Genomic DNA, 15828 nt, shown 5'->3' with positions numbered 1-15828 from the left:
CAAAGGAGAATGTATTATTCTCGTTCGTTACCGAAAACACTTTTTTGGCCGTTTTAGTGCTACATCACAGGGCTGTAAAATTTTATCTAAAAGAAAAAATCTGAGCACATCAAATATTTCAAAAATCGTCGGGCGTGAATCTTGAACCAGTTGAAACATTTTCTTCTTCAATTTTCGACTTTAAAGTATAAAAATAAATCTTTATAGCCCGTCGTCACAGGTTAGATTTTAGAGAAAGTTCACGCGGTTCAACAATTGTCAATTTCCATAAAAAGAAATTATTTCACATAAATAAAAATTTCTTTACAAAAATCCTATACATATATGAATGGTCACAGATTTTAATCAACTCTTTCCAAAAATATATACATTGTGAATTTGTTGGAATTTAAAAATTTCTTTTGAAGTTTAATTAAGTAAAACTAGGCACATCAACTGTCTAGATAATCAAATAATTCAAATAAAACTTCAGATAGTGAGAGTGTCTTAGTCCCAAATCTCATTTCAATCATGTTTAACCCATATACTTGTCAATTCTTGAAATATCTTCCTAAATATTTTCCAATAGCATTATAAGCGATATAGGAAGAAAATTGTTGCATTGTCATATTTCTGGTGTCTTTCTCATAACTATTTCTCACCAATTCTTTACTCAATTTATTGCTCAAATCTTTTGTACCATGTAGAAGGTTATGCATGAAATTATCGAATTCGAATTTTGAGAAATGACAAGGACTATGCCAGCAATGAATATGATATGCTTCCCAAATACTTTCTGTTGAGCATGAGGAATCATCGAATCTTCCTTGATTTTGGTCGGAAATTTGTGGTAGCATGTGGTTGATCGCTATTTCTCCACCATATAGCAAAGAAACCGGTCTCCACCAGCGGATCCATTCACCCTCGCTATTCTTAGTAAAATTGATGGTTTCTAAGCCTTGAGCCTTTGGCTTGAATTCGTTCAACCAAACATAGCGGGTTGTATCGTAAGTTTTATTGGCGATCGCGATAAACTGTTTTGTTTCGGCGCACCAAGTTGATCCGATACCATGTCGTCCACGATGAATCATTCCAAGTCGCTTAGAAACTTCTTTCAATCGTTTCATATTGAAGGGATCACTATAACCTCCATGGCCGAACAAGAATTTGGTCGGTTTTAATAAAAACAAAGCAGGGCTTAAAAAAACATCGTTATCCGTGCGGAGAAGATATTTATACTTCTTTGGTAATTGAGTGACGTCTTTTCTCTTAAACATGATAAATGAGTTTAGCGGGCCGTACCAGATATCCGTTTCAAAGGGTTGTTGAACGGCCCAGCATTTTTGTTTGACAGCATTACGGACTTTTGATATGTCGGTGATTTTAGTGCAGAATTGCTCAAGGTGGGGACAAATATTAGGGTGACAGAATGCGAGAAGATCGATACTATTGCGCGACTTACTTGGAATGTTTTTGTCTAAAAGTTTCTCCTCTTTGTCCGTGATATGTCTCCACGACGCATATGCGAAAGCCAAAAATTGTCTGGCGTGAGATTCGGAATTCGGGATGTATAAGATTACACCGAGGTAATCCCGAGATGTGGTTGGATCGTTAGTGGTCGGAGTTTTAGTCGTTGTCGGTAATTTCTTCGTCGTCGGTAATTTCGTCGTTTTCAGTACTTTTGTCGTTGTCGTTGTAGTTGAAGCTCTCGGTGTTTTGGCCATTTTCACATTCACTTTCTTAGTTGTCGACAGCATCAATTTTTGCTGGTTTAGATTTTTAAGGTTTTGTTTAATACTTTCTTTCATTTTTGCAGCTTTTTCAGGATTCTTTGGAAGTGAGATTTGAACCCTCTGTTCTTCTTCGATAACGGCGACGACTGTGTCACGTCCGTTGGTTAACACTTTGGGTACTAAAATATATTATAAAGACGGATCGTTACTCTTAGGTTCGGGGGGAGGGTCGAGTAAACGGGGGGTTTGAAAATTTTCGAGAATTTGATATACGGGGGGACCTATTTCCGGGGAGGGGGTTGGCAATTGTACCAAAAATAAAAACCCAAAAATAAGGTAAATATAGGCTAAAATCAGGCTATTCAGAGCAAAATAAGGGGCCTTCTCTGATTTCCTGACTTCTCTTGACAGCAAAGAATATACTTAAAAATTAATAAACGGTGGGGGGGTCCTAATAAGGTCTGAGGGGCTGGAAAATCTTCGAGAAATTAACAAGCGGGGGAGGGCCTGTTTATTTGGAACCTAAGAGGATGTGAAGATTGAGCTAGATATAAAATAATCTTGAAAATTTTGGAATTACCTTCGAGTTTAGCAAAATGCCAACACGAAAATAGTTCAACGACCTTAATCTAAAGTGGCCAAATAATATAATTTTATTTTGACCCTGATTTTCAAATGTTATTGCTTTACAGCAATCATTATAACAAGCGAAATTGCAAATGATGTTACAATATAATTTAGATTTCAACAAAATCAAGAACATTAGGACTTTTTGAAAAAAAAATCGCTAAATTCATGGTTAAAACAGGCTTAGAGAGCTGAACGGAGAATATCAGTTGCACACTCTATACGGGATTGCACACCCCCTTCTCACAGTCCCGGTAGGATTTTTTCATTTATTTGGGATGGGAAAAATAGTAAATATTTTGCATTAAGGATTGGTTTATTTTCAATGGGGACAAAAATTGGAGGGGGATGATATTTTGGGTCAGTCTTGGGTTTTTATAAGACACAAAAACTTCTGAATTTTACAGAACAGCAAGAAAGCATTCACTTGCTCACCTCAAAATTCATTTAAACAAAAGACTTTGGTTTCACAAAAATAAGAAATGTAATGTAAAATACAGAAATACTATTCCCTCTACAATATCTATCTATCCTAGGTCCAATAATGTATACCAAACACACCCCAAAATATACATACACCCCTAGGTCCCAAAGTCCCGAGGTAAGAATATACCAAATACACCCCGAAAATATGCATGTACCCCTAGGTCCCAAGGTCCCGAGATGAGAATATACCAAATACACCCCAAAATATACATAAACCCCCTTGATCCCAAGGTCCCGAGATGAGAATATACCAAATACACCCCAAAATAAATCATACACCCCTAGGTCCCAACAAGATGAGAATATACCAAACAAGACGATTTTAAGTCAAAAATTTCGCCTAATATTTAAACTGCATGGGGAAAACAAGTACTTGAGATGAAAGCTAATTCAAGATATACTACTACAAGGAAAAGATTAAGAGTTTTCGGTCATAAATTAAACACCCCCTTCTCACAGACCAACTGGGAACCCTTCCCATTGGAAAAATTGGCCAAATTATCGTCTCCGGTGGCATGAGAAATTATCCTCAAATTTTTGTCCTTACGAAAAATAATCAAATAAACACCAATCCTCTTGCAAAATATTGTGTTATCTTTCACATCCTTAGTGAATTTTCTGACTTGAAAACAAAAGAAGTTAAATCCACAGCCATAAAAATATGGGAATATAAATCCCCATCAATTTCAGTCCGTTATTTTTACCCCCCCCCCCCCACTAGCTGAAAAAATCCTACCTTTGAGAAGGGGGGTGTATTGTTGAACACAGCCAATAGGTGTTTACTTTATCTCACATTCGAGAAATGCAATCCATATACAAATTTAATAAGATTTTCATGGGAACGCCCCGAGCCAGGGTCTTATCTAAGACTAATTTACCAACTTTTTGTAGAATTATCTCGTAAGATTGCATCAATGAGAACAAAATCTATCGTCTATCAAGAGTTATTGATTTGATTCTTATAAAGTAGATGCTTATAAGAAAAATAAATATGCTCATATTTTACACCGTTCCTTGCTTATTTTGTAAAAACTAAAAGGGTATATTACCCGCTATCAAGCGTTATAAATTTGATTCTTATAAAGTATATGCTTATAAGAAAAATAAATATGCTTACATTGTACGCCATCCCTTGTTTACTTTGTAAGAGCTCATAAAGGAAGGGTATATTACCCGCTATCAAGCGTTATTGATTTGATTCCTAGGGGGTACATGTATATTGTTGGGGTGTATTTGGTATATTCTCATCTCGGGACCTTGGGACCTTTGGGACCTAGGGGTGTATGTATATTGTGGGGTGGATTTGGTATATTGTCATTTCAGGACCTTGGGACCTTTGGGACCTAGGGGGTGTATGATGTTTATCGTGGAGGGTATTTCTTTCATTCTCATCTCAGGGCCTTGGGACCTTTGTGACCTAGGGGTGTATGTTTATTTTGGGGTGTATTTGGTATATTGTCATCTCGGGACCTTGGGACCTTTGGGAGCTAGGGGGTGTATGATTTATATCGTGGAGGGTATTTCTTTTATTCTCATCTCGGGACCTTGGGACCTTTGGGACATAAGTAGGGGCACAAGTATTTTGTGGGGAGATTTTCATCTCGGTACCTTGGGACCTTCGGGACCTAGGAGTATAAGTATTTTGTGCAGGGATTTTCATCTCAGGACCTCGGGACCTTCGGGACCTAGAGGGTACATGTATTTTGTAGAGGTGTACATCATAATATCACAAATATAGAACTGGTTCGGTAAAATACACAGGAAGAAATCTTTAGCCGACGTTGTAAAAACTCCAGATCATCCGAATATTTTGGCTAATTTTTCCAGTGGGAAGGGGTCCCAGTGGGTCTGTGAGAAGGGGATGTGATTGCTAAGTAAGTAAGTTTGCGAACGCGGTCGAGGGCGACCCGAAAGCTCCCTTTTCGTATTGCTGTTTTTCCGAAGGTAAGGGAGGGTGCCACTCCTTTCCCTGGATTTCTCCACTTATCCTTGATCCGTCTCTTTAGTTGCTGAGCATAGAGATGTATCAAGTACCATTTTGAGAATTTTGGTATGACCGGGTCATACCAAAATTCTCAAAATGGTACTTGATACATCGGGAATCGAACCCAAAACATTGCGCACCGTAGCTGAATGCTCTACCTTTATGCTATGGTCACTGTGATTGCTAACTCAAGGTTCCAGATAAGTTACTCGAGTTATACTATAAAAATCAATAGAGACTGACTTCACCGTAAAAGCATAAAACACAAATGCCAACTTACCGACGTTCGAATGAAAGACTACATGATACATCACTATCATTGCAAATACTACAAAGGCAATCTTCAGCAAGTCTTTGCTTCCAGTGTTCAACCGATGCATTGTTTGTCTATTTCCTTTCCTGTTAAAATAAATTCAATAGAGAAGGTTAATTTCTTTTTAAGAAAGAGACCCCTGAAACATTCCGTCAGACTCCGTAATTTTCTACACGATAATGCCAGTCAGTTCCGAAATTACACGGGGTAAATGACGAAATATGTATTACATCGAGTTTCTTACTTTAAAAGGGTTTCTAGAACACGAAAAAATAAGTCACCTAAAGTGTTATTTCTACTAAATTTCACATATCTGTCGATTTCAGAATTTTAATATTAATTTTAATACCCTTGCTGTTTTAGCCATTAAATGTGTCGAAAAATAGGGCCTTTTCGTACACCGTAAGGATCTTATTGAAACCCAGTGAATTTCGAAATTTTCCGGTCCAAGGCACGAAAAGAATGACGATTCACCGGTCTGAAAATTCAGTTTCCTGCCTTAAGTATACATTCACGCTAAATTAGACACTAAATTATACGCCAGCCTAGAATCCATAATTCGCTGAAGTTAATTCTTTATTCACCAGTCTATCAAAAACATAAGGTACAACCCCTGGTAAACTGTAATGAGCACTGAAACGAATACAGTGTACTGTCTTCCTAAAATCAAGAGGTAAAGAAGGATAGAAGCATATTACGCCCAGTTATACTGTGACGACCTAGTCACAAATTGCTAAACCTGTTGTATTTTAAAATAGCTTTTAACTAAAGCTACTTCGAGGTATTAAAGAATTCGCAGTCGACTTTTTAAAGGAAACAAAAAAGTTGTCAGCGTGACTGTTTTAATGTAAAAACAGCAGTTATTCGTAAACTTTTCTTTTACTTTTAATCTATTTGAAAGTGACAATTTACACTCTTATTCTTATAAGACTCGACGCTTTACTTTTCGTTGTTTAACCTTTCAAAGCCGCTGTCTTTTTTTGAAAAAGGCCAAAAAGTTCATCATTTTTTTCTGGAAATTTATTCTTTCAAAGGCGATTTCTCGACCAGGACAAACTATTCAGATATCAACTTTGGTATTGTTGGAAAGCCCTTTCTCTCAGCTACAAAAAATAGCAGATTTTTTTTCTCTGAATCGCAAGTGGTCAGGAGTTATGACCAAAAGACTGTGTATCGGTAAAATGGCCTTTTCAAAACGTATATATACGTATTCTGGCTTCTAAGGGTTAACATAGACATGATTGTTTTTCATTTTTCATTTAAAATGCCTTTATCCACTTTCTCTTAGTACCAGTAGTCATTTTGGACAGTTTGGACCAGTTTGAAAGAATTAAAAATTTTTTTTAACCTTTCAAAGCCGCTGTCTTTTTTTGAAAAAGGCCAAAAAGTTCATCATTTTTTTCTGGAAATTTATTCTTTCAAAGGCGATTTCTCGACCAGGACAAAGTATTCAGATATCAACTTTGGTATCGTTGGAAAGCCCTTTCTCTCAGCTACAAAAAATAGCAGATTTTTTTTCTCTGAATCGCAAGTGGTCAGGAGTTATGACCAGAAGACTGTGTATCGGTAAAATGACCTTTTCAAAACGTATATATACGTATTCTGGCTTCTAAGGGTTAACATAGACATTATTGTTTTTCATTTTTCATTTAAAATGCCTTTATCCACTTCCCCTTAGTACCAGTAGTCATTTTGGACAGTTTGGACCAGTTTTAAAGAATTAAAAAATTTTTTTAACCTTTCAAAGCCGCTGTCTTTTTTTGAAAAAGGCCAAAAAGTTCATCATTTTTTTCTGGAAATTTATTCTTTCAAAGGCGATTTCTCGACCAGGACAAACTATTCAGATATCAACTTTGGTATTGTTGGAAAGCCCTTTCTCTCAGCTACAAAAAATAGCAGATTTTTTTTCTCTGAATCGCAAGTGGTCAGGAGTTATGACCAGAAGACTGTGTATCGGTAAAATGACCTTTTCAAAACGTATATATACGTATTCTGGCTTCTAAGGGTTAACATAGACATTATTGTTTTTCATTTTTCATTTAAAATGCCTTTATCCACTTCCCCTTAGTACCAGTAGTCATTTTGGACAGTTTGGACCAGTTTTAAAGAATTAAAAATTTTTTTTAACCTTTCAAAGCCGCTGTCTTTTTTGAAAAAGGCCAAAAAGTTCATCATTTTTTTCTGGAAATTTATTCTTTCAAAGGCGATTTCTTGACCAGGACAAACGATTCAGATATCAACTTTGGTATTGTTGGAAAGCCCTTTCTCTCAGCTAAAAAAAATAGCAGATTTTTTTTCTCTGAATCGCAAGTGGTCAGGAGTTATGACCAGAAGACTGTGTATCGGTAAAATGACCTTTTCAAAACGTATATATACGTATTCTGGCTTCTAAGGGTTAACATAGACATGATTGTTTTTCATTTTTCATTTAAAATGCCTTTATCCACTTTCTCTTAGTACCAGTAGTCATTTTGGACAGTTTGGACCAGTTTTAAAGAATTAAAAATTTTTTTTAACCTTTCAAAGCCGCTGTCTTTTTTTGAAAAAGGCCAAAAAGTTCATCATTTTTTTCTGGAAATTTATTCTTTCAAAGGCGATTTCTCGACCAGTACAAACTATTCAGATATCAACTTTGGTATTGTTGGAAAGCCCTTTCTCTCAGCTACAAAAAATAGCAGATTTTTTTTCTCTGAATCGCAAGTGGTCAGGAGTTATGACCAGAAGACTGTGTATCGGTAAAATGACCTTTTCAAAACGTATATATACGTATTCTGGCTTCTAAGGGTTAACATAGACATTATTGTTTTTCATTTTTCATTTAAAATGCCTTTATCCACTTTCTCTTAGTACCAGTAGTCATTTTGGACAGTTTGGACCAGTTTTAAAGAATTAAAAAATTTTTTTAACCTTTCAAAGCCGCTGTCTTTTTTTGAAAAAGGCCAAAAAGTTCATCATTTTTTTCTGGAAATTTATTCTTTCAAAGGCGATTTCTCGACCAGGACAAACTATTCAGATATCAACTTTGGTATTGTTGGAAAGCCCTTTCTCTCAGCTACAAAAAATAGCAGATTTTTTTTCTCTGAATCGCAAGGGGTCAGGAGTTATGACCAAAAGACTGTGTATCGGTAAAATGGCCTTTTCAAAACGTATATATACGTATTCTGGCTTCTAAGGGTTAACATAGACATGATTGTTTTTCATTTTTCATTTAAAATGCCTTTATCCACTTTCTCTTAGTACCAGTAGTCATTTTGGACAGTTTGGACCAGTTTGAAAGAATTAAAAATTTTTTTTAACCTTTCAAAGCCGCTGTCTTTTTTTGAAAAAGGCCAAAAAGTTCATCATTTTTTTCTGGAAATTTATTCTTTCAAAGGCGATTTCTTGACCAGGACAAACGATTCAGATATCAACTTTGGTATCGTTGGAAAGCCCTTTCTCTCAGCTACAAAAAATAGCAGTTTTTTTTCTCTGAATCGCAAGGGGTCAGGAGTTATGACCAAAAGACTGTGTATCGGTAAAATGGCCTTTTCAAAACGTATATATACGTATTCTGGCTTCTAAGGGTTAACATAGACATGATTGTTTTTCATTTTTCATTTAAAATGCCTTTATCTACTTTCTCTTAGTACCAGTAGTCATTTTGGACAGTTTGGACCAGTTTGAAAGAATTAAAAATTTTTTTTAACCTTTCAAAGCCGCTGTCTTTTTTTGAAAAAGGCCAAAAAGTTCATCATTTTTTTCTGGAAATTTATTCTTTCAAAGGCGATTTCTCGACCAGGACAAACTATTCAGATATCAACTTTGGTATCGTTGGAAAGCCCTTTCTCTCAGCTACAAAAAATAGCAGTTTTTTTTTTCTCTGAATCGCAAGGGGTCAGGAGTTATGACCAAAAGACTGTGTATCGGTAAAATGGCCTTTTCAAAACGTATATATACGTATTCTGGCTTCTAAGGGTTAACATAGACATGATTGTTTTTCATTTTTCATTTAAAATGCCTTTATCCACTTTCTCTTAGTACCAGTAGTCATTTTGGACAGTTTGGACCAGTTTTAAAGAATTAAAAATTTTTTTTAACCTTTCAAAGCCGCTGTCTTTTTTTGAAAAAGGCCAAAAAGTTCATCATTTTTTTCTGGAAATTTATTCTTTCAAAGGCGATTTCTCGACCAGTACAAACGATTCAGATATCAACTTTGGTATCGTTGGAAAGCCCTTTCTCTCAGCTACAAAAAATAGCAGATTTTTTTTCTCTGAATCGCAAGTGGTCAGGAGTTATGACCAGAAGACTGTGTATCGGTAAAATGACCTTTTCAAAACGTATATATACGTATTCTGGCTTCTAAGGGTTAACATAGACATGATTGTTTTTCATTTTTCATTTAAAATGCCTTTATCCACTTTCTCTTAGTACCAGTAGTCATTTTGGACAGTTTGGACCAGTTTTAAAGAATTAAAAAATTTTTTTAACCTTTCAAAGCCGCTGTCTTTTTTTGAAAAAGGCCAAAAAGTTCATCATTTTTTTCTGGAAATTTATTCTTTCAAAGGCGATTTCTCGACCAGGACAAACTATTCAGATATCAACTTTGGTATTGTTGGAAAGCCCTTTCTCTCAGCTACAAAAAATAGCAGATTTTTTTTCTCTGAATCGCAAGTGGTCAGGAGTTATGACCAGAAGACTGTGTATCGGTAAAATGGCCTTTTCAAAACTTATATATACGTATTCTGGCTTCTAAGGGTTAAGTGTATGAATTCTAAGGAAATGTGGGCGTGGCTTGGGGTGGTGGTATCGGAGAACATTTTCTAGGGTAAAAGGAGGAGCAAATAGTTGCAATTTACGAAACATGACATTTGAATGTAGATATTAAACATTATTCACTATATTGAAGCATAAGTAGCCATTTTTTGAAATTTTCAAGTTATTAACGGCCCTAATTGACGTAAGCCCAAAATTAGACTGTGGCGTGATAAGGGCCGGCGTAAAAACGGCCGATAAGGTACCTTAAGGGAATAAATTCGAGAATAAATAGATGTGGTATTAATTAATGCGAATTTAGGTCTTTTTCGCAAAATTAAATTTCGTAAAATTTGAAAGTCCCATTACATTCCCATTGATAAGTTCTGCATTTCTTTTCTAAAAATATTGATAATTTTAGAGGTGAAACCCCAAATATATTTATTTTCTGGACTCCAGGGCATAAGTAAAGCACTTGCATTCCCAGATTTGATGAATGACATTATGATGGAGGAAGAAATCAGAAACATTTTTTATGTTCTCAATGACAGGAATGAAGGCAACGAAGAAGATAAAAGATTTTTACGCGTTTTGTTTGTATTTCACTGGAAACTTTTTTGTTCGTTCTGTTTCTTGAAAAGGAAAAATATTATTTGAAACGCTATTTCGTATTAATTAATTCCGCAAAATCCCTACAATTGGCCTATTCGCATTATTTCACTCGCATTAATTTATTCTGCATTAATCTATTCTCACACTAGTTTATTCCCTTCAGGTAGTCTTCAAAGAAATTCCAAAACACTATCCAAAATATGTACAATGAAAAGATAAACCCTTAACATTTAAAAAAAAACAGCAAAATTTCCCATTAAGAACTTAATTCCATTAATTTTCGAATGCCTTTTATTTTCACGCAGAGAATAAAGGGCGCGCGAAAAAGGCCTATTTTTCGTGCACTTGGCCGCGCAAAAATTAAAGGATACGTGAATTAGAAATTGTTCTGAACGTGTAAAAATTTCATCTAAGGGCTCTTTTAATGAAATGGGATCTCGATTCATGTTAAATACGCCTCTGGGATGTAAAATTTAGCTTCAATACACACTTATAGTAAGTGAAACGCCCTCTTTACCATTAATCATCGTCAAAAACAGTCAGAAAATATCCCAGAAATTTCAAGATGCGCGAAAATCAAAGGGTACGCGAATTTCCTATTTTACATGTTGCGCGAAAATTAAAGATGCAAAAATTCAATGGAATTAAGGCTTCTTTAATTTAACTTTTAAATATATAGCAGACCCTTGCACAAAAAATAAATATAAACTAAAGCTCCTATTAAACTTTATTTTTCTTGATACCAATCATCCGGGCGGATACTGGCTGTCATTTAACAGTATGGATAAGGTCAGTGTAGCCAGTATCGCAGATTTATAAAACCCGAAGGGCTAGATGTCCTGCTTTAAGCCATCAAAGACAAAAAAGTGAATATGGCAAGAAATATAATTTCTATTTTTTTCAAAAATCCACGAAGCTTCTGATTGGTCAAGCACTGAAATTCTAGCTTAATATCACGGGACTTAGGTAGGATTTCTTTCCCAACCACGGCACACTTTTCAGCAAAAGCACGACATTTACAAATCTGTGGTAAAAAATTTTGGATCAAACAATCTCTGCACGCGAATGTACAATTTATACAGTGTGTTCCGCAAAAAAGTATACTCAAAAAATAAAATCGAATTATGAAAAAAAAATTAAGCTTAACCAACTTACTTTTAGATGAGGTCAAGGCAGATACATTCAACGTTTTACGTTGAAAGTTTCATTGTGAAAAAAAGTCTTAGTTTTAGAGATATGAAGCTTCAAGCACACCAAGTCGGAGATTAAAACAAGTCGAGCTAGAAAATTTTCAAAGCAAAAGAGTTAATTAACTTTTGATTGACAGCTCTCTTTTATGTCATCTTGATGAAATATGCCATTTTAATGGTCAAACCTATGCACTTTCCAAGTCAAATTTCTCGTCAATGAGAAAAAAGCTGGTTGAATATAAATCTTTCAGCAATGGAAAGAATAATAATTTTTCTTTCTGCTCCATACAAAATTAACTTTCTTGGACACTTCTACCTTTTCCAAATTAAGATTAGTTATGAGTTAGCTTATTTGGAATAACTTACTTCATCTTCGATGTTGAAAAGTTGGCACCCTTGTGAACATAAGACCCTCGATATATCTTGAATTAAAAAACTTTCTGAATTAGATTTTTAAGCACATATGGAGCTGAGTATCTATGCTTTCAGCTATACTGAAAATTAAAGTTATTGGTTTAGTCATTTTATTTCACAGAATTATCTTACTTTTTCAGTTTTTTGCGGAACACACTGTATAACATGATCTGAAAAAGCAGAGTATATAAACTTGCATTACCACAACTTCATGGAAAATCACATTACCCGGAATAGTGAGAGCGGACCTTCGAAGGTCACTATGTTAAATGACTTTCGAATGAGAAAATACCAATTATAGTTTTGTTGCACGAGGATTGTATCTACGGATTGACTTTTTTGTTGTTGAATATTTCGAAAACATATATCCTGTTGTTGGAAATACTACATTGTGAATTAATTGCTTGAAAACTACTATTGATTGAAAAAAAATAAAAGTTAAAAACTTTCAATAACCTAGAAGAATATTAAAACTTTATTCGAGTTTAAGTCACAAAACGTTCGAGGCTGGAATTTTTCAATTGTATTTATAAAATAATTTTGAGTTGTAAAAAATTGCGAAATACAATCTAGGTCAAAACATATTGGGAATTTTGGTTAAATCCTCGTTTTCAGCAATTTAAAGTTCGGCCGAAAAAGTTACTTTTGAGCAAATTGATAAATCTATTCGAATATTTCAATTCGGAAGGGGTTTATAGGGCTATATTCTGAGCCCTATTGGACTATTCTTGGACTTTTGGATCCTTAGATCCTAAGTCGTAAGTCTAGCGTTAAAACTCTACCCTTCCACCCTAATTTAGAGCGCTTCCAAATCGTTTGTGGTTGAAAAGATTTCGTGGAAATTTTCATCACTTTGATTGTATATTTGTAAGTTTTTAATCGGGGGGGGGGGTACTAGGGTTGGTGAATGAGGGGTATGTGCGGACGGGACCTCCGAAAACCGACCCTTAGAGAGACCAAATTTTAGTGAAAAAGTGACCCTTAGAGAGACTTTTTCGAAAAATTTTCTCTGATTTTCAAAAATTTCCTACCCTTAGTGAGACTTTTTTGTAATTTTTTCTCTCAAAATCAAAATTTTTCCCACCCTTGGAGAGACTACTTTGAAATTTCCTGATTTTTGTAACCCTTAGAGAGACTTTGAAAGGTGAAAAACCCGACCCTTACCGTTCGCACATACCCAGCACCTATTTTTGCCTAAGTACCCCCCCCCCCGGGTTTTTAATCGTTTAATCAAAGTCGATGAAAAAAAGAAACCAGAATGTCTATTATAAAGTCTGTTTTAAAAGAACGTGAATACTTTATGTACCCTTTTAGCAATTTTTACTCAGTAGTATAAAAGTAAAACATAGAAGCTGAAAATAGGATTTTCTACGACGTTCTCGCGACGTCGACAACGTTTCATTCAAGTGACAGTTGAGCATCAGTCGCAAAAGCGACGTGCTTAGCTGCGTTAAACAATGTTGAGTCGACGTTTCTGTGCTTACTGGTATGAAAAAGTTCCACTGGGGCTGCGAGACTTGAGATGTTTTGATTCTTTTTTAGCCTAGGCTAGGGGAATAAAACGCCCCCTTGCAAATTTTTCCATAGAGGTTTTAGGCTTCGACCTGCCGTCTACAATTTTTCTAACCTTCATTTCCAAAAGAAGTTGTCTTATCACGGCTCCATTTGCTGTAATGCTGTAACATCTACACTTATAATGCCCTAAATATCTTCCCAAGGAGTCTATGATTCTGAAATTTTGCAAGCTAGTGATATCCTCCGGGGGATAGTATGTGCGAGCCGTAAGGGTACCCTTTTTCATACCTCAAAAATCCCTCAAAAGGGTGCAAGTTCATAGGTTAGTCTCTCAAAGGGTCCCAAAATTAATAAAATCGAAAATTTAAAGTGTCACGACGGATATATGCCGCCCAAATTTTGACCCGACAAGAAGAATTCTAAGGGCAGTACATATCCGTACCCTCCATTCGCCTAAGTAACCCTGCCCCGGGCTCAAAAATCTCAAATAATATCAACATTTTGTCTATCAAAGCGTCGATTTTCGATTTTTGGCTCTGACATACCCGTCACCTCACAAACCTAGTACTCTCAACAAAGCTCGACGCATACCCTTTTCCTAGCAATGCTGTTTGTTGCACATCCAAAACATTCAATAATCGAAATAAAGAACTTCTCAACCTTGCATGTTTAATAGTAACTGATTAGAATCTTTGCCAATTAACCTTGGCATCTCTTAATTGTTTTTGCATCAATTTCAATTGCATCAAATTGGAGAAATTAAAAGGTTATTCATAAGAGCAATGAAATTACAATGGACACCATTTATCTTGCTATCTGGTTATCTTAGAGAGATAGGAAATGAGAGAAAAAGAGGTTATATCTGACATATAGTGGATGTTCCAATTTCAGCCCATATAATGCGCATGCGTAAAAGTTAACTTTCTCGATCTTTGAACCAGCCGCTTGGGTTCCCAGAGTAAGAGAGAGGAGATGACCTCTGTGGACGCACGAAGGCAATGACCAGCAAACTGAACACGCCTAGCCTTTAAGATGTTTGAGATAGATGTTGATAGATATACGGTGTTTTTGGTGGGGTGATCGCGCCAGGAAAGATTTTAACTCTTCTTAGAAGGTGTGTGTATGTTCCATCGAGTTGTTTTTCTAATTTACGTGTGAAGGACCACGTTTTCGAACCATAAAGAATGATAGGCTCTATGGTGGATTTAAAAACTTTAATCTTAAGGTTAGAGTCAAGAAGAGAAGATGTCGAAATTTTGTGTAGTTTGTTACACGCACTCCAGGCAAGTGCTTTGTGAATCTTAAAATATTTTTCAGATGACGAAAGAAAGGAGCCTAAGTATTTGTAATCGTCAACTTTCTTTAATTTTATTTCCTGCAACAGTTCTGATACTTTCGGAAGGATCAATGGGATTGAGACTAAAAAACTCGGTTTTTGATTCGTTAAGATATGAGCCTATGGAATTTACAGCGGATTCTAGTGCATTTAGTAACTTTTGAGCGTCTGCAAGCTTAGAACTGGTTAGAGCTATATCATCAGCAAAGTCTGTATCAGTGAGATAAGTTGCTGGACTACGAGGCCCAAGTCTATGTTCAAGCATAGTATAAGAAAGCCGCGGCTGGAATGATAACATCTGAATTTCTACTGTTCTATCTCTGTCGTATTTGATGACTATTTGTTGATCAAGAAATAAGTAGTGTAGCATCTTTAATGGTAAACTTTATTAAAGTCTGTCCAGATATAATTGGCAGTGGAAACAAAAATGCTTGTAACTTTTGATAGTCAAATATAATTATGGAAATTTTTTTTGTTTGTTTTAGAGAATCAAAAGCGCTATATTTGAATGTATTATTGGTTGAAAAATTTGCGATTTTTAGCGGTTAAATTTGCGATTGTAAAAATTGAGCTTTTTTTCTACTTATGCTAAACGTTCATTTTTACACCAGTGGTAGTTCAACCTTAGGTTAAGAAGTTTGTTAAATTTCAAGGCGAACAGAAACGTCCTTCGGAAGATATGAGACCCGAAATACCCCTTGGTAGCACTTTTCTGTGAAATATCAAATCTCCAACTTATTACTAAAAACGGGGGTTATGTTATCTTTTTTGAACAGTGCAAATTAAAAGTTGGAGAGTGTTTTAAGTGTTGGTGCATTGGTATTATTGGTATCATGATTATTTCGAACGAGTGAAATCACAGTATAATTGTTTTTATTGAAAAGATAAGCATGAACTAATATATTGCC

The 15828-nt window shown here is 35.4% G+C and overlaps 1 protein-coding gene across 1 annotated transcript; it reads right to left on the bottom strand.

The window, feature by feature from the left end:
- Nucleotides 1-259: 259 nt before the first annotated feature.
- On the bottom strand, nt 260-5204 carry LOC136804327 (uncharacterized). The gene is made up of 2 exons (XM_067061033.1): nt 5090-5204; nt 260-1891 (listed from the first exon to the last, which is right to left on the bottom strand). The coding sequence occupies exons 1-2, from the start codon at nt 5187-5189 to the stop codon at nt 531-533; spliced, it is 1461 nt and encodes a 486-aa protein (XP_066917134.1). The 5' UTR covers nt 5190-5204; the 3' UTR covers nt 260-530.
- Nucleotides 5205-15828: the final 10624 nt, after the last annotated feature.

The sequence above is a fragment of the Clytia hemisphaerica genome, unplaced genomic scaffold (genome assembly GCF_902728285.1).
Source record: "Clytia hemisphaerica strain Z4C2 unplaced genomic scaffold, Clytia hemisphaerica genome assembly, whole genome shotgun sequence".
NCBI lineage: Eukaryota > Metazoa > Cnidaria > Hydrozoa > Leptothecata > Clytiidae > Clytia > Clytia hemisphaerica.
This window is presented reverse-complemented; position numbering and strand designations above follow the sequence as displayed.